Source organism: Vicia villosa, linkage group LG5 (assembly GCF_029867415.1).
Source record: "Vicia villosa cultivar HV-30 ecotype Madison, WI linkage group LG5, Vvil1.0, whole genome shotgun sequence".
In the NCBI taxonomy this organism is placed as follows: domain Eukaryota; kingdom Viridiplantae; phylum Streptophyta; class Magnoliopsida; order Fabales; family Fabaceae; genus Vicia; species Vicia villosa.
The window spans coordinates 123,232,374-123,259,383 of NC_081184.1; the positions used below are offsets into that span (position 1 = coordinate 123,232,374).

General features: G+C 34.5%; 1 protein-coding gene across 1 annotated transcript; it reads right to left on the reverse strand.

Moving 5' to 3' along the window:
* Window positions 1-19,824: 19,824 nt before the first annotated feature.
* Window positions 19,825-21,973, reverse strand: LOC131607202 (protein RGF1 INDUCIBLE TRANSCRIPTION FACTOR 1-like). The gene is made up of 4 exons (XM_058879221.1): window positions 21,817-21,973; window positions 21,515-21,706; window positions 20,891-21,106; window positions 19,825-20,489 (listed from the first exon to the last, which is right to left on the reverse strand). Exons 1-4 carry the CDS (start codon window positions 21,817-21,819, stop codon window positions 20,277-20,279), a joined length of 624 nt encoding a protein of 207 aa, XP_058735204.1. The 5' UTR covers window positions 21,820-21,973; the 3' UTR covers window positions 19,825-20,276.
* Window positions 21,974-27,010: the final 5,037 nt, after the last annotated feature.

Here is a 27,010-nt window from a genome sequence, read left to right on the forward strand (position 1 = left end):
CACCAGAAGTCATGGTTCATCAGAAGAAGTTCCTCTTATCCCCGAAGAGACTTGGGATACTTTAGGAGAACCAAGCGGAAAATTCGACTACATGGTGAAATACTCCGCTCCTGAAAGTTCAAGAATTTCTCTGGAAGACATTGTTCCAACTGGATGGAACAGTGATTTTGAGTACCTTTCTCAGCCAAAAGAGATGTATAACCCTTGCTATTCATCATCATCTACTGGTGAAATCATCATTGAGGATTATATCCCCAAGTCACCTTCCGAGGCTACGGATATAGAGTTCACATATCTAGTCAATGCCATCTTGGGAGAAGAGCAAGACCAAAGTACAGAAGAGGATGATCTCGAAAGTGTCTCCGACAACGAGTCTCTCCATTCAGAAGATTGGAAGTTTCCTCAAAAGAAAAACCGACATACTCCACTCGGAAAGGGGTATGCTCACACCGCTCAGTCTGCTGAAGTAGAAGAAGATCGTCTGAGTGTTGCAAAAACAGTGGTTGGTAAATCAAGACCTACCACAGGCCAGCTTAAGCCTAAGGTTCCAGATTACTTAGTGCACAATGGGGTTCGCCACTACTGGACAGCTGTTGAAGTTTCAACTGTTGTTCGCACTCCTAAGTAGGAACTTTCACCGTTATTTTGTCCTCTCACCATAGCCCAGGGTGAAGAGATGTTTCATAGGGCTTTGCATTTTACTATTTCTTAGTTAAATGTCCCTCTTTGCTTCGCCCAAAGCAACAGAGTTTTGTTTTATAGGGTCTTTGTTTCAAGAAATGACTGTCAATAAATAAAAATGTCATTCTGTTCCTTCGTTTAGTTTTCCCTTTTTTTTTTTCGGAAATTGGTAATCCTAAAAAACACCCTAAAAAACATCAAAATTATTAACTGCATACACCGAGTCTTCCCTCGTTGTCTAAATAAAACTTATCACACATATGCAGATTAATCATAAAATACCCCGTTGAAACGTGCGACCGTATGACTTCTCCAAGCTTTGAGTTTCCTGTATTCGAGGCAGAGGAAGAAGAAGGCGAAGAAATATCAAAGGAAATTTCACGGTTACTTCAACAAAAGGAAGAGGCCATTCAGCCATACAATGAGCCTCTAGAGATCATTAACCTTGGTTCCGATGGAAACAGAAGAGAGGTTAAGATTGGAGCTTCGCTCAGTTCAGAGATCAGAGAGAGTTTGATACAGCTACTCAAAGAATTCTCAGATGTCTTCGCTTGGTCTTATCAAGATATGCCAGGGTTGGATACCAGTATAGTGGAGCATCACTTGCCATTAAAAGCAGAATGCCCTCCGGTCAAGCAAAAATTAAGAAGAACTCATCCGGAGATGGCCATGAAAATCAAAGAGGAAGTTCAAAAGCAGATCAACGCAGGTTTCCTCGTCACTTCAGAATACCCTCAGTGGTTAGCTAACATTGTTCCCGTTCCTAAGAAAGACGGAAAAGTCCGCATGTGCGTCGACTACAGAGATTTGAACAAAGCTAGCCCTAAGGATGATTTCCCTTTACCACATATTGATATGTTGGTTGATAGTACAGCAAAATCCAAAGTTTTCTCATTCATGGACGGATTTTCAGGATACAACCAAATCAAAATGGCACCTGAAGACATGGAAAAAACAGCTTTCATCACCCCCTGGGGCACATTCTGCTATCGCGTTATGCCTTTTGGACTAAAGAACGCAGGGGCAACTTATCAAAGGGCCATGACTACGCTTTTCCACGACATGATGCATAAGGAAGTGGAAGTCTATGTGGATGACATGATTGCCAAATCAGAAAATGAAGAAGATCACATACAGAATCTGACAAAGTTATTTCAACGCTTACGGAAGTTTCAGCTTCGCCTGAACCCCAACAAGTGTACCTTTGGTGTCTATTCAGGAAAACTCCTTGGTTTCATTGTCAGCAAACGAGGAATTGAAGTAGATCCAGACAAAGTCAGGGCAATTCAAGAAATGCCTTCACCCAGAACCGAGAAACAAGTTAGAGGATTTCTTGGACGTCTGAATTACATCTCGAGATTCATATATCTCATGACTGCAACTTGCGCTCCTATTTTCAAACTTCTACGGAAAAATCAAAGTTGCGTCTGGACAGACGATTGTCAGAAAGCGTTCGACAGCATTAAGAAATATCTGCTCGAACCACCCATCTTATCTCCTCCAGTGGAAGGCGACCTGGTACTCAAAAAGATTCAATCTTTTCTCACAGATTCGAGAGGGAAATGGACTCCCAATTATGACGGCCCCTACGTGGTCAAGAGAGCTTTCTCAGGAGGAGCCTTAATACTCACGACTATGGATGGAGAAGAATTCACCCGTCCTGTGAACGTCGACGCAGTCAAGAAATACTTCGCCTAAATAAACAAAAGAACAGCTCGCTAAGTTGAAAACTCGCAAAGAGCGACTTAGGCAAAAAAGAGCGTCTCGATGAATCGAAAACCCGAAAGGGCGATTCAGGCAAAAGTTAGAGACATAAAAATATATATTAATCAATCCCGGTAGACTTAAAACCCGAAAGGGGTAGTTTACGCAAAAGTTAGGGATATATGGCAAGTAACTGTGATCAGGACGAACTTGATCATTCAAAATCCATAGCGGAGTGTTCATCAGCAGTAGGTCATCTTCTACAAAGCACGAATACAGCGCAACTTGGAGTGGAAGGGAAAGATAACGGTCATCACGTTTCATCGTAGCCCTTTTCCCGAAAATTACCAATTTCCAACTTTGTAAATACTCCATGGAATCAAGCATTTGGCTGATTACCATTCCATATATAATAATTTGAGCCTTGTGCTTTTCCTTTGCAATCTAGTCTTATTCAGTTTCTTGAAATGCATTTTAAGTTTAAATAGTCAAATTTCTTGAAATAAATGTTTTCATAAAATAAAAATGAATTTACTTGCAAAAATAAAGGTGAAAGTTCTTTCTAAGGTTTACAAACAGAGGAAGAATGCAAACAGTTGCTCCGAGAACGGGGGAGACTCCGGGAACCAAGATTTCCCCATAAGGTCGCTTTGCGAACATCTCCCGATGACGGATTTTCACTTCAATTAATATTACTCACTTCGGACAACGGACAACTGGTAACCAGATATTCCCAACAGAGTTCAGACTACAAGAAGAGGACATCTTCTGATCAACAAGAATTCAAGTCGTATCATCAGGATTTCACATCCGCGACAATTCTATTCACATTCACTTTACATTTTATAATTGTCATAATATTCATGCATACATTACAACTGCATAGTCAAATTAAGGCTTTTAATCTTGATAATGCCCGAGTCATGAGGGCATGAACTCAAGTTTCCCCTGCAAGTCCTGGAGAGACTTTTTCCTTCAAGACAACGATCCATGTAGAGAGATTTCCCCAAGCAAGTCAATAGATGGTAGTCTCCCTCGAAGAGATAGTTTGTTCACTTTTGGAATTCCTCAGCCGAGAATCTCCTGCAGAGCGACATTCGACAGTCTTCTTCAGATAAGATAGTCTGCTTCACATTCCGGAACTCCCTACAGGTTTGGTATTTCCCCAGCAGGGTCAAGAGTTGCCACTTCTTGTCAAAGGAAAATTCAGAATCTCCCAGCAGATCGACAAATGATTCCCCAGCGGAGTCAGCAAATGATAGTCTTCATCCAGAAGATAGTTCATGATCCCCAACAAAGTCAGCAAATGGCAGTCTCTTTCAGCAGAAGACAGTTTGCTCACTTTCTATCACAACAAAGTCAGCAAATGGCAGTCTCTTTCAGCAGAAGACAGTTTGCTCACTTTCTATCACAACAAAGTCAGCAAATGGCAGTCTCTTTCAGCAGAAGACAGTTTGCTCACTTTCTATCACAACAAAGTCAGCAAATGGCAGTCTCTTTCAGCAGAAGACAGTTTGCTCACTTTCTATCACAACAAAGTCAGCAAATGGCAGTCTCTTTCAGCAAAAGACAGTTTGCTCACTTTCTTTCGTGACAGGGTCGACAAATGGCAGTCTCTTTCAGCAGAAGACAGTTTGCTCCCCTAGCAATTGGCAAATGGCAGCCTTTCCCCAAGGAAAGACAGTTTGTCTGTTAAATACTCAAGAGATCGACAAATGGCAGTTTCTTCAAACAGTTTGTCTGTTTCTGGGATGTTTAACTCCCCACAGAGTCGATGAATGGCAGTTTTCCTCTTAGGAAAACAGTTCGTTGATTCCCCAGGCATCAGTTGACGAATGGCAGTTTTTCACCCCGAAAACAGTTCGTCCGCCTTCAAAACAAAGTCATTAGCCCCTCAAAAGATCATGAGGCCATATGACATTCTTTCAAAGACGTCAAGTCAAAAGGGAAGATTTTGAAGTTTCTCTACAGCCGTCGAATGGCATCTTATCTCCAAGCGCTGATAGGAAGTTTGACGAGGAAACAAACCTTTGAAGTTTCTCTACAGCCGTCGAATGGCATCTTACCTCCAAGCACTGGTAAGAAGTTTGATGAGGAAACAAACCTTTGGAGATTTTCTCTTTATCTGAGATATTGTCCAAACGCAACCGAGACCAGTTTCGAGATATGGACATCCGAAACGAGGAAAGGTTGTTCACCTTTTTCTAAGTATCAGCACTTAGTTAAAGAAGATGGACTGCGCATCCTACATTGCCATCCATTCACCAGAATCCACATCAAGTATTTCTGCAGGAGTTTGTCTCCTCATCCCTCGCCAAGCGCGACAACGGGATCAAGTCATGCAAAGACTATGTCAATTACAACATCTCAGGAGCGCCCAAAATTCGGGCATTCTTTGATATTTAAGTCTCTTTTACGCAGGAGAGATCGAGATCTCAATTTCTCTCCCTCCAGATAAAAGAAACTTAAATAGGGGCATCTGTCATACCCTAATTTTTGACCCCCCTGAGATGACATATCTTCAGGATTTTTTCATCAGGTCAAGACAAGTACCCAGAGTAGTCATTTCTCCATCTGGTACCTAATCGAGGATGCTCAAAAACAAGAAAGCTCAGGCAAAGGATCAATCAATACAAGGATTAGTCCCTAATACAATCATGAGGCTCAAAGACTTCACTTTTCTCATCTATGATTGATTAGACATCCAGTCATCTGAGTACAGGTTTACTCAGGTCACCAGACTAAGGTTTTGAGCCTATCAAGGACTAAAATCAGGGATCACTTTTGGGAAACCCTAAAAAGCCCCAGGGAACCATTCAAAGACATCAATCTTCTTCAAATAACTCATATGAAAAGGTCTACTGGACATCACACTTCAATTCAAAGTCTACAGTCATTACTTTCACATGGTCGACAAATTAGGGTTTTGACCTAATTCACCAAGATAGTTGACTTCTGATCAGGGCATGAATCCAAAACTCAAGACATGATTCAAGGATCTCTACTACCTCCATATAATCCATTTATATCATCCATTTGTGGAGAAGATCTTATTTCTACACAAAAAGCCCAAAAATTCACTTTGTCAGGAAAAAGTCAACTGTGAAGGATCATCATTGACTTTTAAGGTTTTTGGTCAAAAAATGACTTTCAAAGATCAATATCATCAATATATGGATGTCAAAGTCATTTGGCCAAAGAAATTCAAAGAAATTCATCAAGGAGCGAAAAGTCGGGAATTAGGGTTTTTGAAGGCATGGTGAGATCTCAAAATTTCACCTACACAACTCAAAAAACTTCCAACATGAAAGTTGTAGATCTTGCAAAATAAAACAACATCTTACAAGGGAACTTTTTTCAAAAGATCAACCATTTATGAAGTTTTGGAAAATTTGAAGTTTAGGTCATAAACACTTAGAAATTTTTCTAAGTGTTTTAACCTAGTTTTCATCCAACTTTGGCCTCATTTTTCACAAATTTTCCAAAGGATTCTGAAGAAGACATAAACTAATGATTTAAAGTAGATGTTTAGGGCTTTCCAAATTGTGTTCAACCTTCTCAAAATTCAATTTGAGTTAGGAGTTATGCTTGTTCAAAGATGGCCTCATGAAGTGAAATTATAGGTCATGCATCATTTTGGAACTTTGAAGTTTTGTGCACATGACCTCAAATACATATGCTACATGACCCATAACACATCTGAAACCATGCCATGCATTCATTTTCACCATGCCATAAGGATTGAAGAAGATTCTAAAAACAAGAACATGTGATTATGTAATGATTACATTTGTGAATTTATGGCAAATTGATGAATCACCCAAGGAATCTTCTCACCAACCAATCAGAGCTCATTTCTGGCTCAGAATTGTCCCCTAAGATCAAGCAAAATCGAGGGCTAGGGGATTGATCAAATGGAATCAAAATTCTCATCATTACATAAGAGATATTTGCAAAATTCCTTCATGGCTAAGAAAGCAAATCAACTTCACTAAGGAAGCTCACTCCTCTGCAGCTATACTGATCCATTTGCCTATAAATACAGATGCATTCCTCATTCAAAAACACACCAAAGCAACCATATTACTTGATTTCTCTTTCTCTCCTCTTGTTCATTGTTTTTCAAAGTTCTTTGGCAAGAAGAATCGATTTCTTCAAACCAAAGCTTATCTTTGGGAAGTGAGCATTCTAACATCTCAAGGGAGGTCATTTGAGGTGATCCAAGCACCTGGATCACTTCTGTAGGTGGAGGAACACCATTGTTGCTCTCACTTTGGAGCACTTGCAGTTGGGGGTCCATGGAGTGATTCAGAAGGTTTCAAGGCAAGCCAATCATCCAGACACACTCCTCAGGTCATAGTGAAGCTAACCAGATGGCTGCAGCTCATCTGTAACTCAGGAATCAACAACCTCCATGTTCACTTGAAGCTGAAATCGAGGGAGGTCCATAGAGCAATTCAGAAGGATTCAGGCTATAATAAACATCCAGTTAGCATCATTGAGTCTCAGGGAAGCTATTGAGATCATTCATTCAAGCCCAGGTGCTCTCAATCATCCTCACGACCTTCAGTTTCAGAGGTAAGTTTCTGAACCTCACCTCTTTAATTTAAGCACTCTTTGTGATAAAGCTCGATTCTATCTTGTTCAGCATCATCAGAGGATTGAAAACCCTCTATCATCATTCATTTATCTTTCAGCATAGCCATTTAATTTGATTTTTAAGTTTTAGGGTTCTTCACGATTTCTGGTAAATTAGTTAGATGTAGTTAATATAAGTTCATATTAGTTACATATCTGGAATCGTGAGTGAATTTAGAACAAGTTTGGTCTTTACATCTTTGCAAATGGTTGAGAGTTGAGAGAGTTCAGAATTTCAAAAATCTGAAAGCTTGAGGTTGAAGATGACAATGGTGGTGGCGCGCAAAATTCAAATTCAGGGCTAAAGTTATTTTATATTGAATGGTAGTTGTTTCATAAACGACTAAAATGTGATAGCCCAGTGGTAAAGAGTGTTTGTGTGTTGCGCGTGCCCAAGGTCTGGGGTTCGAATCCCCCTCGCCCCAGACCTTTTGATTTTATTTTCTTTTTTTTGCTTCTATACACTTGATTAACATATGTATTGCAACGAAACCATTACATTGTCACCATACGCGCGCTGGCCCAGTGGTATAGTTTTGAGCGTGTAACCTGAAGGGCGTGAGTTCAAACCTTGGTGAAGACATTTCTATATTTTTTACCACTTTTCACACTTAATTTCTTCACAACTTCACACAATTATTTAACCTATCAAATTAAATCATTTTCACTTCATTTTTCACACACTCTTTATTTAACATATCTATTTTGTGAATAATCAAAAAAATCATAAAAATATTATTTATTTCATGTATTTTAATTAGGTTTAAAATAGTATGTTTTTAAGTGTTTTCTTAAATACTTTAAATATATATATTCATTTTGATTTAACCTAATCATTTTATAAATAAGTTTATGATAAAACCCTAATTGTTTAGGTCTTAATTAAGTAAAAATCTTTATTTTTACTTTAATTAAGTTGACTTTTGTCAAATTTCAAAGCTGTTTCCAATCTCCGAATAAATCAAAAGATTAGGGTTTTCAAACAACGAGACCTTGTATCATTCCAAATCATTTTCAAACTGTTTTTATAACCAGTACTGTAAAGTACTGGGCCTCTAATAGAGTGTAAGTCCCAAAAACCTTCTCTTCTTAGCTTGTTTTCAAAACTGTATTTTCAAAATCTTCTTTCTGTTTTCAAAACATTCTTCTGGTATTTGAAGGGCATTATTCCCGGTGAAACTCTTCAGATACCTATGTGACCTTTGTCCATCTTCACTTCTTCTGTTTTCAAAAACCATTAACTGTTTATCATATATATTCAACTGTTATCAACAAAACAACAAAAATACTGTTGAGGCTCTGTACATACTTCTTCAATGGCCTCCACTCCATCCAGGTTAGGCTTTACAAGCTTTCAATTTACAGTCTTTATTTAAATTACTGTCAAATATAAACTGTGCATATATTAGTTTAGAACTGCGTTTGAGTATAAACCTTAGGACAGTTAAACTATATATATATTATAGGAATATGGCCTAGGATTGAGAATGTCTTCCCGGTGAAGGCTCTTTCCTAAATTAGAGATCTGTAGTTCAAACCCCCAAGATGAATTATTCCCGGTGAAACATCTTGGCAAAAACCTTAGAATCCAAATAAATAGGACATATCCACCCAAAGAGGAATTATTCCCGGTGAAACCTCTTACCCATTTGCTTAGAGCCAAAATAAGTTCAAAACTACATAGCTTTCTCTTGTGCTATAACAAGGACCCTCGATTAGCCTCCTCTTGGGCTTTGTACAAGGACCCACAGGCTTCTTAAAAGCATTTCCAGCTTCCTCTTGAGCTTGTATACAAGGACCCATCAGGTTTCTTATAAACATAGGAACAGGTCTTTAGTCACCTTTTAGCCTACCCTGGTGAGTTTCTTCCAATTTAAACCAGACTTAAAAAACAAGCTAAGTTTGTCTCAATTTCACATTGAGTACATTTTTGGAATAAGAGACATGGACAGTCTCTGTCACCCTTATCTTCATCAATCCTCCTTAGTAGAGTCTAGGATCTATGTTTTGGTCATCCTCAGCATTGAGTCAGCCTTCATCTTGGGCTTTAAACAAGAAGTCTCACTAGATAATCTTTCTGCCAATCCTTTCATCCCTTAATAATTAATGGAGTGCTACCCAAATCAATCACTTTGTCAAAACCCCTGGAAAGGGTTAGCCTCCAAAGTCAATTAATAAAAAATGTCAAAAAGATAAAGATTCATTTCTCTTAGGAGATAATTTCCCCAAAAGAGTCAAAACCCCTGGAAAGGGTCAGCCTCCAAAAAACATGATAAAGTCAGTCTTTTAACAGACAAATTCACCAGCTGAGTCAAAATCCCTGGAAAGGGTTAGCTTCCAAAGAAAAACAGTCTTTTAATAAATAAAACCTCCTCAGTAGAGTCAAAACCAACAAAAACAGTTAGCCTCAACCTTGGGCTTCATACAAGGCACCAAACAATAAAACTCCCCTGTCAAGAGTCTGCCTCAACCTTGGGCATTGTGCAAGGCAGATAATAGAGTCTCCCCAGTGAGTCTTTCATCAATTAGTAGCCACAACCTTGGGCTTTGTACAAGGCAGATAAACCATATCTTTCATGTGTCAAAGATTCCTAACACTTAGGATCTTTCCCCATATAGTCATCCATACTTAATTCATTTAAGAGTCCGCCACAACCTTGGGCTTTGTACAAGGCAGAAAATAATGTTTTCCCTAGCTACAGTCAGCCACAACCTTGGGCTTTGTACAAGGCACATAAAATAGAGTCATTCATTCAATTATCCTCAACAGTCAGCCACAACCTTGGGCTTTGTACAAGGCACACAAATAGAGTCTCTCTAAGTAGAGTCAGCCTCAATTCTGGGCTTTGTACAGAACACCAAATAAAATCCATCAAATAAACACTCTCCAAATAGAGTCAGCCTCAATTCTGGGCTTTGTACAGAACACTAAAATACCCTGTAATTAATCCCCAGTGGAGTCATCTCCCAGAGTCAATAATAATAATTAATCAATCAAAAAGCCTCAAGCTTGGGCCTCATACAAGCCAGCTAAAGTCAAATCTTTTATACAGTAGATAGACATAGCTTATCTCTATAGAGAGATATTTTTACTACTCTACCACATTCAAACAAACAAACATTTCAATTTCAATTTCAATCAAAGTCTCCCATTTAGGACTCTGAAAGACATGCTCTGGCACATCCCCAGACTTGTACACTTTCCCTAATTTGGACGAGCATCTTTCTTTCATTTAAGAGGCATCTGACTGGCATACTTGCACACACAAGTAAGGTCCCCCTCTTGAATGAAATGAATCCAGTTATTCTGTCACTCCTTTAAATGTTTGTGGTAGAATAGTACAAATACCTCTCTGCAGAGATGATTTCATGTCTCTTTACTGTAAACAGAGATTTAATTCCAAGCTTCAACCTTGAGCTTCAAGCAAGGCACCAAAAACATTAATTTCCCTAGTTAGTTCCCCGAACTACATTAAGCTCTGACTTCCACTAGGGATATGTAGGCATGAGGTTCACAAGGAATCTCAGCGAGCTAATAAAATACCAAAAATAGTCAGTTTGTCTGTCTGTCTGTCTTTTAAAATCAATTCAATTCTCTCTCCTAATACAAAGGAGAAACTTTCCCAATCATTAGCAGCAAACACAATCACAATGACACAGAGAAGGTTCCTGTAGAGTACTACAGATATGTAGGGTGTTTAAACACTTCCCTATGTATAACCGACCTCCCGGACTCCAGAATTTCTAGTCTAGGTGTAAATCCCCACACTTAGCAAACTCCTAGGGTTTAGTTGAGATCTTTTTTTCCCTTTCCTACTCGTAGGACAAATAAGAAAGTTCGTGTGATATCGTAGGAAGAACTGAAATAAAATTCATCCCACCACGGGCGCATTCTCCTTCCAAATTTCGCGTGAAGGGTCTAGCGTGCTGTCCTCCCAAGTGAAACGGGGAGGTAAAGAAAACGACACCACAAATCCCTTAGGGGAAGTAATTAGAATTTCAATGTCAGTTCTATTTTTTTTGTCTGGAGTTGTCGAAGTATAACCTCTAGGGTTTAAGCTTAACATGATTTTGTGTTTCTTCGACTACTGCATGATCCACAATAAAATCAACAACAATATAAACCTTTATGGCCTTTAAAGTCGTATAAATTAGAGAATATTCAGTTAAAGTCAAAGCTCATTTTCCAATTCTACTATGTAAAATAGGTTTCAATAGCATATGTTTAATAACATCAAAATAATAATAGACGAAAACAACTGTTGGCTTTATATAATATTTTAATTTTGTACATGAAAAGTACAAGCAGAGGAATAACTTCTCTATCGAGATATACCTAGTTTTTGCGTCATTTAACACTCGACTAACGTAATAAATGGCTCTTTCCACGCCATCATTATTCTCTTGTGTAAACATACTGCCTATAGTCGAATCAGACGCAGAAATATACAATTTCACAGCTTTATTTCTCATGGGAGATAACAATATGGGAGACTTTGACAAATACATCTTGATATCATCAAAGACTTTTTTATGCTCTTGTTCCCATCTGAATCCTTTCTCTTTCTTCAAACGTAGCAAAGGCGAAAAAACTTTTGCCTTGCCACTTAGATTTAAGATGAACCTTCTTAAGAAATTTATCTTGCCTAGTAGAGACTGGAGTTGATTTTGTTCGACAGAGGCTTTATATTGAATATGTCCTTCGTATTGTTCTAGTTTATTTCAATGCGTTTTGTTATGAACCATGAAACCTAGAAAGTCACCTATATGGACACCAAAAACACACTTTAATGGATTCATTTTAAGTTCATATCTCCTCATCCTTTCATAGGATTGCGAAGGTTGTCTAAGTGACTACTTTTAGACGGGGATTCAATGATTATGTCGTCTATATAGACCTACATAAAGGTTTCAATGAAATCATGAAACATAGAATTCATTATCCTTTGGTACGTTGCACTAGCATTCTTTAGGCCAAAAGGAATTACCATCCACTCATAAGTTCTTAAGGCCTCGGGACATCAAAATTTAGTTTTGACACATCTTCCTCTGCAAAAAAAATTATATCTAGAATAACCATCTAAAAGACTTATATACTTAAAACTAGCTGTTGAATCGACTAGCGTTTCTGCCACCGACATTGGTATTCATCTTTCGGAGTGGCAACATTTAGGTCTTTAAAGTCAATACAAAATCTAAGAGTTCCATTCTTTTTAATCACACAAACAATTTTTGCTAACCATTTGATATACCTGGCAGTTCTTATGAACTTACTCATGAGAAGCCTTTCAATTTTTGCTTTGATTTTTGACACAACTTCTGGTGCAAACCTTCTTGGTGTCCATTTTACTGGCCTTTTGTCAAGTCGAATTGGTAGTTTTAACTCCAACAAATCTTGACTAAGTCTTGGCATCTCATCATAGTGTCAGACAAAGCAGTCCTTGAATTCTTTCAGTAACTCAATTATTTAGGATCTCAAGCTTAGCTCAATCTTAGCACTTATAAAAGTTGGCTTTTTTATTGTGCCATTCCCTAAATCGAACTCTTCTAGTGGGTCTTGAGCCCGAATCTTCTTAGTCAAAACCAAGGGATCTTTCTCAAATCCCAAAGGGTCATCATCATAGATGCAGTCGAGCCTCTAGCTTTCTGAAACTTGATCCTCACCAACTTCGTCCTTTATATCTGCTTTAACCACAATGGCTTCGACAATCATTTTTGTTGAGACTCGGCCTCCAAGGACGCTTTTACTCTATTTTCAACCATATAGGCTGAAATTCGAGCAAGTGCGCTAGATTCAATCATTATTGTCTTATGACTCTGACCATCTATTATAACTCCCGATGGTCTCATACTCCCACATAAATCCATGTGTGGGTGTAACTTTAAGGAATAATATATATCACTCTACAAGGACAACCCTGTTCCAACAGGTGTACATGATGAAATATTTTCCAATTATATGTCAAAGTTCCTCTTATATATGTAGTTCACATCATATCTTCCAAGAAGTAGCTTTGATCTACCTCAATATTTTCCACAATTCTGACAGGCTTCCAGATTGTGATTCTCCGATGCATGGTCAAAGGAACGGCATATGCCCCGTGTAATCATTCCCAATCAAGGAGTAGGTTATAATTCGCCTTGGTTGGAACGACCACAAATAAGGATGGTCTGGTAGTGGTCCCTATGACCATATCCACTTGTATAACCTCTAGAGGTTTAATCGTCTTTCCTTCATAGTTTGATAAAACCATGTTGTGAGGTTTCAAATTTGTATCTTATTTACCAATTTTTCTCAGCAAGGAATATGGATTTATTTTATGGCAAGCCCCACCATCTACTAAAACCTTATTTATTCATACATTCTCGACCTTGGCCCTTATGAATAAAGGCTTAAAGTGTTGTTGCATTGCCATATTAGGCCTTTCGAATATAGCCATGTCTTCGTCGATACACCCATTGTTCATCATATAATAACACTAAGGTTTGTGGCTTGTTATTTCTTCGGCTAATCCACTTTTCTCTTCTGTCACTTCAGTGAGTATATCGCATTATATAGGCTAAATGGATATCATGTTACGAATATATCAAATTCAGGTTCATAACTAGAATCAAAATTATCAATAGCCATTTCTTCGTCTTCGTGTGATCTTCTGCTCCTTAGGTTTTTCCACAGGTGGCAAAGGCATGAACGATCTCTTCTTGAGAGGCCTTTTAGTTGTTTGGACTTCATTCATGGCTTGAATACAATGACTTTTGCTTGAGCTTTCTACTTCAAAGGCAACCTTCTTCTTACGTTGGTGCCTTCTCCATTTTGTACTGGTCATGGGGTTTTTTCCCATATAATTTTTAGTAGTATAAGAATACTATTTGGATATTTGAGACTTATCATGGTGTGATGACCCTATTCCAATTTCGACCGACCTCCACTAGCGATGATCAATGCTTGTTCTTTCTAAAAGCCTGGTCCATTCACCCAAAATAACGTTGGTGGGTGGGACATAAGTCATGCTTTGATGTGTTTTCTAAGGCACCCCCTTTTGTCGAAGACAAACTTATTTTGCTTGTCTTGTCGACTAAACTACTTTGGTTGGTGGTTGTATGGCACACCTCTTCCAGTTCTCTGGCCGCCTCTTTGTCGAACATTGCAATGTAAATTGGACAAAGCACAACTTCAAAGTTTTTGATCTTACATATGTTGAGGAAGTCAATTAGTTCTTTAAGGATTTTGTGTCATTTTTATCCCAAGCGATGTTGACTTTCTTATTTTTTTTAGGTTTCTTGTCATTTCTTCCTACATTAATAACATGTACGAACAAATGAATATCTTCCTTTTTTATTATATTTTTACTTATCGTGCTTCATAAATCTTTTGAACTTCCTAACAAACAACATCATATCTTCACCAGAGTCAGAATCGTTTTCTTCCTCAGTCCTGATAGCTAGAATTTTTTTCTTCTCGTCACGTTCATCTTCATCTGCTAGTCTTTTGATCTATATATTGTGTTCTTGCAATTTACCAAATAAAGTAGACAAATCCATGGAAGACACATCCCTAGGCTCAGAAATCGCAATGACTTTAGGTTTCCAACTGAGGTTTAACCATCTAAAGACTTTTACAACCAAATACTCATTTTGAAATACTTTCCCCGTATTTCTCATGTGATTCACAATGTGAATGAATCATTTTTGCATATCATAAATGTTTTCTTCAATTTTTATTAAGAAGAGTTCTTACTCATGGATTAATGTGTTCATCCTAGCTCTTTTTTACCCCAGATGTTCTTTCGTGCATAAATTGAAGGGATTCCCACATTTCTTTTGCAGTCTCGCAATGACAAACACACAAAAACTCATCAAGACCAAAATTTGTAGTGACGATAGTTTTAGCTTTTAAACTGCGATGCACTTTTTCATTTTCTTATTTGGTTCAATCATATGTATCTTTGTTTACCACAACACCATTAGCTTGACGTGTGGGAACAAATGGTCTGTTTTCGGAGCTTTCCAAATATCATAATGCGTTCCTTCTATGAAGATTCTCATAGAAGAGTTAGGCTTTGATGCAACTTGTTAACCAATAGACTTTAAGCATAAGAAGAGGGTGAATTATTATATTCAAAATTCGCGATTTAATTTATAAAATCGTTACTTTTTAAAAACATTCATGTTAAAACTTAAAAGTTAAGAATAAGATAGAAGAAAGAAGAAGATGAAGAGAGGTTTACGCATAAATAAAATAATCGTTGGAAATTAAAGAGAGAAGAGTATAAGAAGAGGGTGCCTGAGAATTATACAGGCTCAATCTAACTACTTGTCTTACTCTTGTCCCCAAGAGTTTTCTACTAAGTGTTCCACTAAAATGAGACTTGAGGTTTTACACGACCAGTCGACGAACCTTCAAACATTCAAATAGAGGTTTTACATAAGCTAAGCTCAAGAACCTTCACCCAAATTTTTTTTAGGTTTAGCTTGGAACCTTTAAGTCATTTACAAATACAATTCACAAGAGAATCACACTCTTGAATAAAGAAATTTAACCACAACATCAAATAAACACAATTTTCATAAGGGTTTTTCGATCTTGTAGCACTACGATGATTATCATGAAAAGGAATATAGAAATAAGGAAAGTAGAAGAAAGATATAGATATTTTTATTGAGAACTTTGGTGCAAAATGAAATGAGGAAATGCCTCCTTTATATAGGAAAAAATTTAGCTAAAAAAGGTAACGATCTATGAGACATTTTAAATATTTAATCGATTAAGCATAGCTGATAATTGATTAATCAATCCACATATGGAAAGTTTTTTTAATTTCACCAACACTAATGGAATAAGAGCTCTATTAATCAATTTGAAGGCCTTACAAATGAATTAATCAATTAACCATAATGTGATAATCAATTAGTTAGTATCAAAAGCCTTTCTAATTGATTAATCGACCTATTAATCAATTAAGTACATTTATAAAAATATTTTAAGGTGTTTTATCAAATGATCATAGAAGTTTTGAAAGATTTTATGTGTGATTTTCCTCAGTATTTCAAGACTTACTTTTGACTTTTTACAATTTAAGTTACCACTCTAAGACGTTAAACACGTGATCAAGTGAATTTTCACACTTTTATAACTTTTGATTTTCAAATTCTCTTTCTTAATTCAATGAAGATTTAGCACATCAACTAGAACTTGAATCTTCTAACTAATGAGACTTGAGATATCTTCTTGATAAGGTGTCGTCAACTCCCCTTGTCACAAAGAACTCTCAACATCCAAAAGCCATTTGACTTATCGAGTTGTTATCTTCAAAACTGCTTCATTAGTTATCATCATCAAACGAGACCATATTGACATCTCTAGTGTATATGAACTGAATATTGCCAACCCCACCACTGAAGTGGTTGGTGCTTATAGTCGCCATTAATGATCACACCCGTCTTAGGAAAGAGTAGGGCAAAACAAGGTCATTATCACTATACTCGTCAGAATCATAGCTACTAGAACTACAATTATAGCTCAAGAACATCCCTAATTCTACAAGGTTCAAATAAAGCCTCGTGTCACGTCGCCTTGAGTTTGCTACACAATGTTTCCATATTTTAAATATCTCCTCGTGTGTCTTAGGTTCTATTAAAGCGTCATTCTCATTAAACTCCCTAATAATCACCATCACTCAATTGCTAAAAAGAAAGAGGGACAAGGAGACTAAAACTCAATATCTGTTATTTTCCTGAGGAAATGTTGAAGATGACTTTGTAAAAAGAAATGTAATCCCCTAAAGGATCATAAACATCACTACAAGGACATAACATCAACGGTCCTTATTGCAAGCATGTAAATAGATTAATAGCCCATGTCGTTGGTCCTTCCTGAGATAGTTCCATCATTACATGACATTAAATGCACCATCCATTCCAAAATCCAACGACCGCTCCTATTTTAATCACAATCTCAATATTGTGGAACATCACGACTCATCCATTGACATCAACAAACATGCTCAATTCGAATCTCCCTTTCATGCCTCGTGCTCGAGAGACTATGAACTGGAATATCCTACCTTAACCACATCATCCTTCTTGACCTCGTGCGTGAGAGACTATATACTGAAATGTCATTCTTTAACCATATCGCTCTTCCAAGTCTCGTGCTTAAGGGACTGTAGACTGGAATAACTTTGGCCAGATTCCAAAGAGCTAACTCCCTAGCACACAAATAATACAAAAGATATTTGGGTGTGAAAAGGTAGAGTCATGTGTCGAGTACGTGACCCAACCAGACCCAATACTTTTCCATCATAGCTCGTGGGAATACATATTAAACCATATGTTAGAAGAATAACTGAAGTCATCTAAGTCTCCATAGGGCTGGCTTCCTACTATGAGAGATGACTCACTCCATTCTCCCATTATTAAGTCAAAATCATGGATGGGTTGCCAAATTAACATGTCTTCCCAGTAACTCTAGATCAAGGAACCGGGCATATATAATCATAAACAAACTCCCAAAAAAAAACACCAAACCATTCACTCGAGTTAGACTCTAAATACCCCAACCTCTAGGGTCTGTTTTAGAAAAGGTCAATAAAGTTCCATCTAGAAATAGAAAGCAATAGTGTTAACACTACACTCTTCGACAATGTCTCTTCAACATTAAATATGTTATCTATTAAATTCATGTGATATGTGAATGTTACCAATTTGTAAGAATCTCATTTCTTATGTGGTAGGACCCATTTTCAAAACAACAGTACCCCATATTACTAATTAATTGCCAATAATAATGAAACTATCAAAAAGAAAGTCTACTGTTAAAAGAAGCCAGATAGTGTATGTAGTTAACACATCTTTTTTATTAGGGATAAATAACCTTCACCCCCCTGCCATATGGGCGAGTTTTGAGTTTGCCCCCTATTAAATTTTTTTGTTAGATTCCCCCCTTATAAAACACAGATTCCATTTCTGGAACCCCCTGTCCCTTGTTTGGCTGACTGGGCTTGGGGAATCTTCCTACGTGGCATCTGACGTGGCATTTTTAATATTTTTTATAATCCTAGTTGTATTTTATATTCTTGCTATTTTAATGTAATAAGCAAAAAACCAATTAAAAATTTTGTCCCAGCCAAGGTTCGAACCATGTACTGGATGGTTAACAAGCCATAATTCAACCAACTAAGCTACAACAATTTATTGATTATGAAGGCCTTTATTTAGTTTATATTAACGTTTTTTCTAATATTTAAGTTGGAGTTTTTTCTAATTCAACTTTTAAAGTTTTTGATTATTATAAACTGATAATTCTTTTAAAATTCTTTTATAGATTGCGTTTTTTTATTTTTGTTTTACATTAACATTTTTTATATAACGTTTTTTTATATTATTTTTTTTATAACTTTTTTTTTCATTCAGTATGTAACATTCTTTTATTTGCGTTTTTTTATTTTTGTTTTATATTAACATTTTTTATATAACGTTTTTTTATATTATTTTTTTATAACGTTTTTTTTTGTTTATTCAGTGTGTAACATTTTTTTATTTGCATTTTTTAAAATTATTTTATAAATTTCATTTTTTTATTTTTGTTTTATATTAAAAATTTTTATATTATTTTTCTTATTAACTATAAGAAATTTTTTATTAAGAATTAATATTGCTCAGTTTTATTATATTACTTTTTTTATAGTTTTATATACTTGTAAAATGTTAAAACATTAATATTTATAAAATGTTAAAACGTTAATATAAAATTTATATGGCCAGTATATTATATAAAATTAGTATATAACGTTATAAAAAAATAATATGTTTAAAAAATGCAATATCAAAAAAAAAAATTATATAAAAAATCGTTATATACTGAGTAAAAAAAAACATTATAAAAAAAAATTATGAAAAAAAATTATAAAAAACGTTATAGAAAAAATGTTATAAAAAATGTTATAAAAAACATTATAAAAAATGTTATAAAAAAACGTTAATTACATTTAAAACAAAAAAATAATTTTTTAAAAAAATATTCAGTTAAAATAAAAAACGTTAATGTTATATATATATATATATATATATATATATATATATATATATATATATATATATATATATATATATATATATATATATATATATATATATATATATATATATATATATATATATATAAAGTAAAATAAAAAACGTTAATATATAATATATTATTTAAAAAGTAAACTTAAAACAAGTGACAAGAATTGGTCTAGTGGTTGGGTATTGGCTGGCTTTATTAATGGTCCTGGGTTCAATACCTATAGAAACCAATTTTTAGAATTAATATTCTATAAACAGATCCAGCCAAACGCGAGATTCCCAGCCAAACAAGAGATTTCTCACGTCCAGTCAGCCGCCCAGTCAGCCAAACAAGGGATAGGGGGTTCCAGAAATGGAATCTGTGTTTTATAAGGGGGGAATCTAACAAAAAAATTTAATAGGGGGCAAACTCAAAACTCGCCCATATGGCAGGGGGGTGAAGGTTATTTATCCCTTTTTATTATATACATAAATGACACTCACACGCACTAATACATTGTGTGCATTCCTATGTGTAATATTACACGAATCACCTACTAGTATATTGCTATTAATGTCATAAGAAGTCAAGCTCCAACTCCAAAAGCAGAAAAGAGAAGCAAAGGCTAATAATCAAGCACTTTTAAAGTTTAATCCACTAACTAGTCCACTAGCCAAAAAAAATAAAAAATACTACATATACTACTTTCAACTTCGAAAAGACAAGGACAATGCTCATGTACCAAACCAATGGAATAACATTAATACACATCATCATAAACTTTATTTAATTTATTGTCAAAAACTAGATGCTAATGCTATACAATTCCTTTCTACAAACCACTAATATATACATTTAGCATCAATAAACCAGCACAACAAATTCCCCACTTACATTATTTCTTGCTTTCTAACCTTATTTTTTATTTTTTTTCATATTCTTCTCCCTTTTTTCTTATACAATGTAGAACAGTAAATCCAACACCGGCCTCAGGGAACAGGGCTCAGGTGTTAATACAATACATCTATGTGAAAATATCATCAACATCAGCGTGAAACTACAGAGACTAGACTAATCTCTTGAGTTGGACATGACCATAATGGCCGACCGAGGATGCCACTTTAAGAAAGTGGTAACGACTGCTGTATCTTTTTAGGTATAATAAATAATGTGACATTAAAACCACTATATAACAATATTAATAATTTTAGTATTCTATAATGATTCCTCCACCCATTGGAGATCTATGTGGAACACCTTTCCTCCTCTTAACTGATCTGAAACTCACCACTGTTGGAGGTGGTGTTGAAGGTGTAAAGCTATGAATTCTGTTTCTTCCACTTCCATTGCTAATGCCATTCATTGACTCTTCACCATCAGACCCATTATTCTTCCTCAACTTCTTGGAGGTTCCAACAATCTAACAAGAAAAAATAAGCAAAAAGTTGAAGTGGTCATTTATATACATCCACCTACTCTCATCATCATTTTTCTTACTTTTTCAAAGGAAACAACAAAAGTACACCTTAATGGTTGCATACTTTATACAGAAAAGAAGTAAGAGGTAGTTACAATAGTTTTATTGCTTTACAATTTGCATACAAAGTACAACATTTCTATAAAAATGTATCATAATAAAATTTAGCAAACCAAAAATAAACCATACTTTGCTACTACTAATGTAATCCAAAGATGCAGTTTGAGAAATCCATTTAACCATTTTTATACTTTACAATGGAAACTTTTCCATACAGCTAAAATCAGACGATCGAATTTTCGATTATCGGGATTCTAACAAACGAAGTGATAAAAAGCAATTACCTTACAACCAAGAGAGCAGAAGCTGAAGGAATCAAGGAGGCTTCTGTCACAGACTTGGCAAGTATTGGTGACCCCTTTTCCAGGCCTAGGTTGAGGCCTTTCATTCAAAAACACAATCTTTGCACTGTTTATAACATAAGTTTGGACTTCAGTTATGTCCAGAAATTTCTGTATCTCAGAAACCCTTATCACATCATGGTATGAAGATCTCCTTATCTTCAACAACATTCATAAAAACAAAAACAAAAATTAAATAAATAAAAATAAAAATTCATCAAGAGAATATCAACCACATTATTTATTCTACCCAAAAAAATAGGCAAAAAAAAAAAAATCAAATTTTCATCATTTAAATAAAATTATCCATCAAACAGAACCACCAACAGACAACATAATTGAGTACTAATAATAATAATAATAATAATAATAATAATAATAATAATAATAATAATAATAATAATAATAATAACCAATTATTGAAAAAAAGAGATTTTTTTTTTTTGAATTATTGAATTGACAAAAGGGATTTTTGATCGTAACAATGCAGGAACAAGCTACAGAATCAGATTACAAACATTTGATTATCAAAATTTCACAAAATTGGATGAAATTATGATGATATACCTGAATTGTTCTGTGTTGTTTGTGAGAAGAAAGACAAGCAGAACAAAGGGCTCCATTAATACAATCCAAGCAAAACATGTTACATTCACTCTTGTGAGAATCTGAGTGGACTTTGCATTGAACAAAGAAACTCGTTTGAAGAAGTGGTTGCAACCATAAAGGCCACTTGTTTTCTTCTTCTTCATAACCTCCCTAATTCCATAGAATCAACAACAATCAAAAATCAAAAATCAAAATCACAAAATTTCAATTAGGTATACAATTGAAAGAAATTGAATTGATTACTAGTGTCACTAACTAACCATGATTGAATGATGAGAATTTGAGTGGAAATTTGAAGGTGGAAAGGAGAAAAGAGAACTTTTTGTACAAGTATGAATAGAGAGAGAAGGAAAAAGATTGGAAATTGGAAGTGCTTTTGTAGTGGCGGGTGATGAAGGGTAGAGAAAAATAAGTGCTTATCTATTCTTCTTCAAAACTCCAAAACCGAACCTAACTCCGAACCCAACTCCGAACCCGAACCTAAACAGTCTGCGTTTTCTTCAAGGAATGTGTCATGTGGTCACATTCACTTTTGTTTTTTAATTATCTAATATCTCATCAATATTAATAACTTATTCATAATTAAATTTTTTGAATTAGTCCTTGTGAACTCGTCTATCTGAGGCAGATATCTATGTAATTATCAATTGAGCTTAGGCATGCCAACTAGTCGGATGGCGGACAGTTTTTACTTCTCCAAACTCAAATTCGAATTCTCAATCAATCTCTGTTCTCCGCTCCAAACTCAAACAGAGATAGAGAATTAAAACTCAAATCTATTCCAAACGAGTTCGGGTTAGGTTCGGGTATTCCCGCTCGACCACCATTTATTTTGTAAAATCAATTTTTTTAATAAAAATATTTATTTTTCAAAAATTAAATTACATTATAAATAACAAAATAAAACAATCTCAAAAAATTTCATTCATACATTTTAAATATTTAAAATAATAAATACAAATCAAATTATCAAAACATCAGTCACATATTTATTAATAGGCTTAATTATAATTATGGTCCTCCTATTATCATTTTTTTCGAGTTTTAGTCCCCTGTTTTAAAATCCGGAATTTTAGTACCTATATTTTAATTTGTTTGAGGATTTTGGTCCCCTGCAATTTCGTAGACAATTTTAAATGAAATGACGCTCATATTGATGATGTGTAAGTGTCCGCTCAGCAGTGAAATGTTAAAAAAAAATTATTTAAGATTTATGTTGAACATGTCATTAATGTAAGTTCAATTTCATTAAAAATTGACTTAGGATTTTCAAGAGGACCAAAATTCTCAAAAATTTAAAATAAAGGGACTAAAATTCATAATTTTAAAATAGGGGACCAAAACTCAAAAAAATTGATAATAAAGGACCAAAATTGCAATTAAGTTTTATTATAAATTATGAAATATAAATAATAATGTACATGTCGAAATAAACGGGGCGGGTTCGGGGTGGGTACTAGTGTCCCCATTACCCGACCCGTCTCCATATTTTATAATCGGAGAAAACCCAAACTCAATCAAAGCGGGTGGGTATCCGCGGATCTGGATTTTATTGCCAGGCCTAATTGAGCTGAATTAACAAGATTAAATTTTATGCGTTTTGTTAGTATAGTAATAATTGTTTTTTATGAGGAAAATATATTTTTCATATTTTAATACCGACATAATTTGGGTCTATTAATTTATGGAAACAAGAGATTGTTTTTATATTAGTAGGTAATTAAGTAATATTAAACCGTGTAGGAATTTTCAAACTTGATTGCTACTACATAATTAATCGTCTTGTTCAATTTTAATTTTACTGTCATTGTCTTTCAACCATATTTTACCACTTATTTAATAATTCAGTTTCCTGATGAAGTTTGTTATGTTTTTGTTGAATATTTGACTTTTTTTTGTGGATGAATATTTGACTTTCAACTTTAGACTCAAACTTTTCATTCATTTGAATGTATTATTATATTTGCTATAAAATGTAAATGTAGTTTATTAATCCTAAAATAATTAAATTATTGATTTTTTTTTTTGACATACTTCCAAAAGAAGTTTCAAATACAGTCATATTAATAGATAGATGCTAGAAATAAATTTTCTTTTTTTATTTTTAAACTTTTGATGTTGGATTAGTATATTAATTATCTTTATCAATTATTAATAATTTTAATTTTTTTCTTGAAGTGACTTTTAAAACTCCAACAAATACTTGATCATATGAAAACATCGAAGAAGGAATATAAATTCCAACAAGTTAGCGATTGACCTTGACTCTTATTAATTATCATTGCAAAAAAAATCTTTAATAAAAATTATTTTTGCTGAAATTCAAATGGAATTATATTATCGAATGATGTTAAGAACAATTGAGAAATAAAGACCTTATCTTCGATATTATTCATTGAAATCACATTTTCTTTAATAATATATTTTCTCATCATTGTAATTATCATCGTTGCACAATTCTAAAGACCAGTCAATATTTCTTAATAACATTACTGGTACCTTTGGTTTGGAAGTCCAAAAATATTAATTGTGTTCAAGAATTCTAGAGTGTTAATGTCATCAACTAAATCATTTTGTGAATTTGGTGAATAAGGACTATCACAATTAAAATATATGTTTTCTTCCCCGGAAAATAATTCCAACACATAATCATTAATCACATCATCAATAACATTTTTTTGAGCTAATATAACCTTACTTTGAAAAAAGGACATCTGACTAATTCCATCTAAATTATAAGTAAACATGTTGTCAACAACTATTGCAAGAAGATCGCTATCTATTAAAATACGCAAGTCATGTGGGATATTAAGTGTAATATCCATGTCATTGAAATTTTCAATTAAACCATCACCAAAGCCAACAATTCACTCAGAAAACCGGTTTATCTCATTATTTAAATTTGGATGATCATTTAGAAGTTTCATATTCTTGGTCGATGTAAGAACTTCACATGAATTCCATAAATATGATGAATTAATTGTAGTGTGGTATAATAGGTAGAATTTACCAAAAATTACCCCTAAATACCACAGCTTTACCTTCAAATGGAGTGTTCAAATTACCTTCAACATAAGACCGAAGAATGTCTCTAAAAGTTATATCAATAACTTCTAAACAATGTTTATGGATCATTGAACCATCATCCCATATGATTAATTTTGCCTTTGCTATTAAATAGGCTAATGGAGATTTCAATTTTATGAAAAATTTTAAACACCCGTTAATATTTATAGGGATATAAAATCTTGAATGCGTAGTTTTTCCACCAGGTATTAGTAATGCAACAATTCCACTTGAAACAACTATAAGAATATTATCCCCTTTTTATCTAAGTGCGACAGACATTACCCTTAAAATAAATGTTTTCCTTATTCCACCATAACCATAAAGAAAAAATACACCAGGTTTTTTTCATTTACCCTTGCCATTATTGTGTCATACACTCTTTTTTGCTCTTGAGTCGTCATCTACATCAATCAAATATTCCTCTATCAAATGTTATCTTTCATAATTTGATTCTCCATCTATCAATATATTTTGACATTCAGAGATCAATAACATATCTGGTTAAGACATTGTAGGAAAATTAGTTAAACTTCTACCATTGCTTTGTAATAACATCTTAATATTAGCAAATACTTATATCTTCAATTGATCTTCAGATGATTCTATAACGCTTCTTTTAGCTTTGATATGGTGATTTCAAATATTTTGTTTTATTCTTGGAGATGGGTTTGTAATAGGGAAACATCTTTTAGGACTAATTTTTACGATTAGTATAAATCACCATTACATTGTCCCAACACTTTTTAGTGTTTTCTTGTTGTAAGGGTTGCACCCCTAGTGCGATATCTTATAATCAATTACTTATTTAAAAAAAAAAATTCGACACATTGAATGCACGTGTTCCAAGAAAATATTTCTATAAATAGCTTATTAACTTGTGCCCTTGGGGCACATGTTAGCTTTTTCCTTAACATTATTAATTGTTTTAATATCGTTATAAAATGTAGGATCTTTGACACAATTAATAAGTATCCTTAAATAATACCTTTCACCTAATTCAAGAGGAGCAAAGTGAACTCTGTCAATGAAAATTCCCCTTTTAGGCGAAGACCATTTGTGTTGGGATTCTTTCCACACAAATTTCAATGGAAATTGTGTGTAAGTTAAATTCTTTGTCTCAGGAAATTCCTTATATGCATCCAAGCCAAAAACTTAGTTTTAAGAATAAATTACTTATTAACAACACCATATATGTGTTCATGATCTTCAAATATGATTGGTTGTTCATCTTCGAGGTGAAAGTATTGTCTCTTCATAAAAGGTTCTCGGTAATGCATATAAAAAGAAAATATTCTCCACAGAGCTTCACATGTAGAATATCTACAATGGTAATACATTTTTATTTTATAAAACTAGTCTAAATTCGCCCTTTCATTACATTGTTATATAACATGTAGTGATATAGTTGTGTCCTTTATTGACATATTTAAATAAATATTTTATTGACCTTAATTAATTATATCATTCAACACTGGTATAAGCATTGTATTATGATACAAGTGTGAGTTGGAAGTCCCACATTACTTAGAAAATTGGAGGTTAAACACTTTACAAGTGAGAAGACCATGCACATATCATCTTAAGGTTTTAGGTGAATATGGGGTGTCTCTTTCACTAATGTGTTGTTGTTGACCCTATGTGGATGCTCCTCATGATGACCCAACAGTGGTATCAGAGTCAGTACAAAGCAAAATTTGATTTGGAAATAATGTCAAGTATGATCATTTGAGAGTCTTTGGTTGTAAGGCTTTTGTGCATATTCCAAAGGTTGAATTCAAAGATTAAAGTTGGATGCAAAGTCAAAATAATGTATATTCATCGACTATAGGCAAGATGAGTTTGGTTACAGGTAGTATCATGTATGCACCATGGTTTCCACCGATCGAACGATGAAGCAGGGGTTCATAAGAAATACCCTGTGAGATATATCACGGACCCTTCCGCTATAAGACGTGTTGGTATCCAAGACCGACCAGTGTCGAACATTCCAGCTGGACAAATTCACTAGAGAAGCTCACTTGAGTTCTCTTTGACAAGGGAGTGAGCAAGTTAGGATTCATCGGTCCCCGATCGAACAATTGAGAATATTGGATATCCCAAAAAAGATTTGAGTCCAAAGACGTCGGTCCACTCTAACCTCGAGAAGCAGAATCTACCATCTCCGAAAACGAAGATCCATTCCTCCAATTTAGTTGGTGGTCAAACAACACATTAGAGGATGAGTGATCGACACACTTGCGACCTATTGCAAGATATAATTAATATATTTGTAAATATATTACCTAGTTGTAATTACTAATATAATTGTTAAATGCAAAATATATATATATATATATATATATATATATATATATATATATATATATATATATATATATATATATA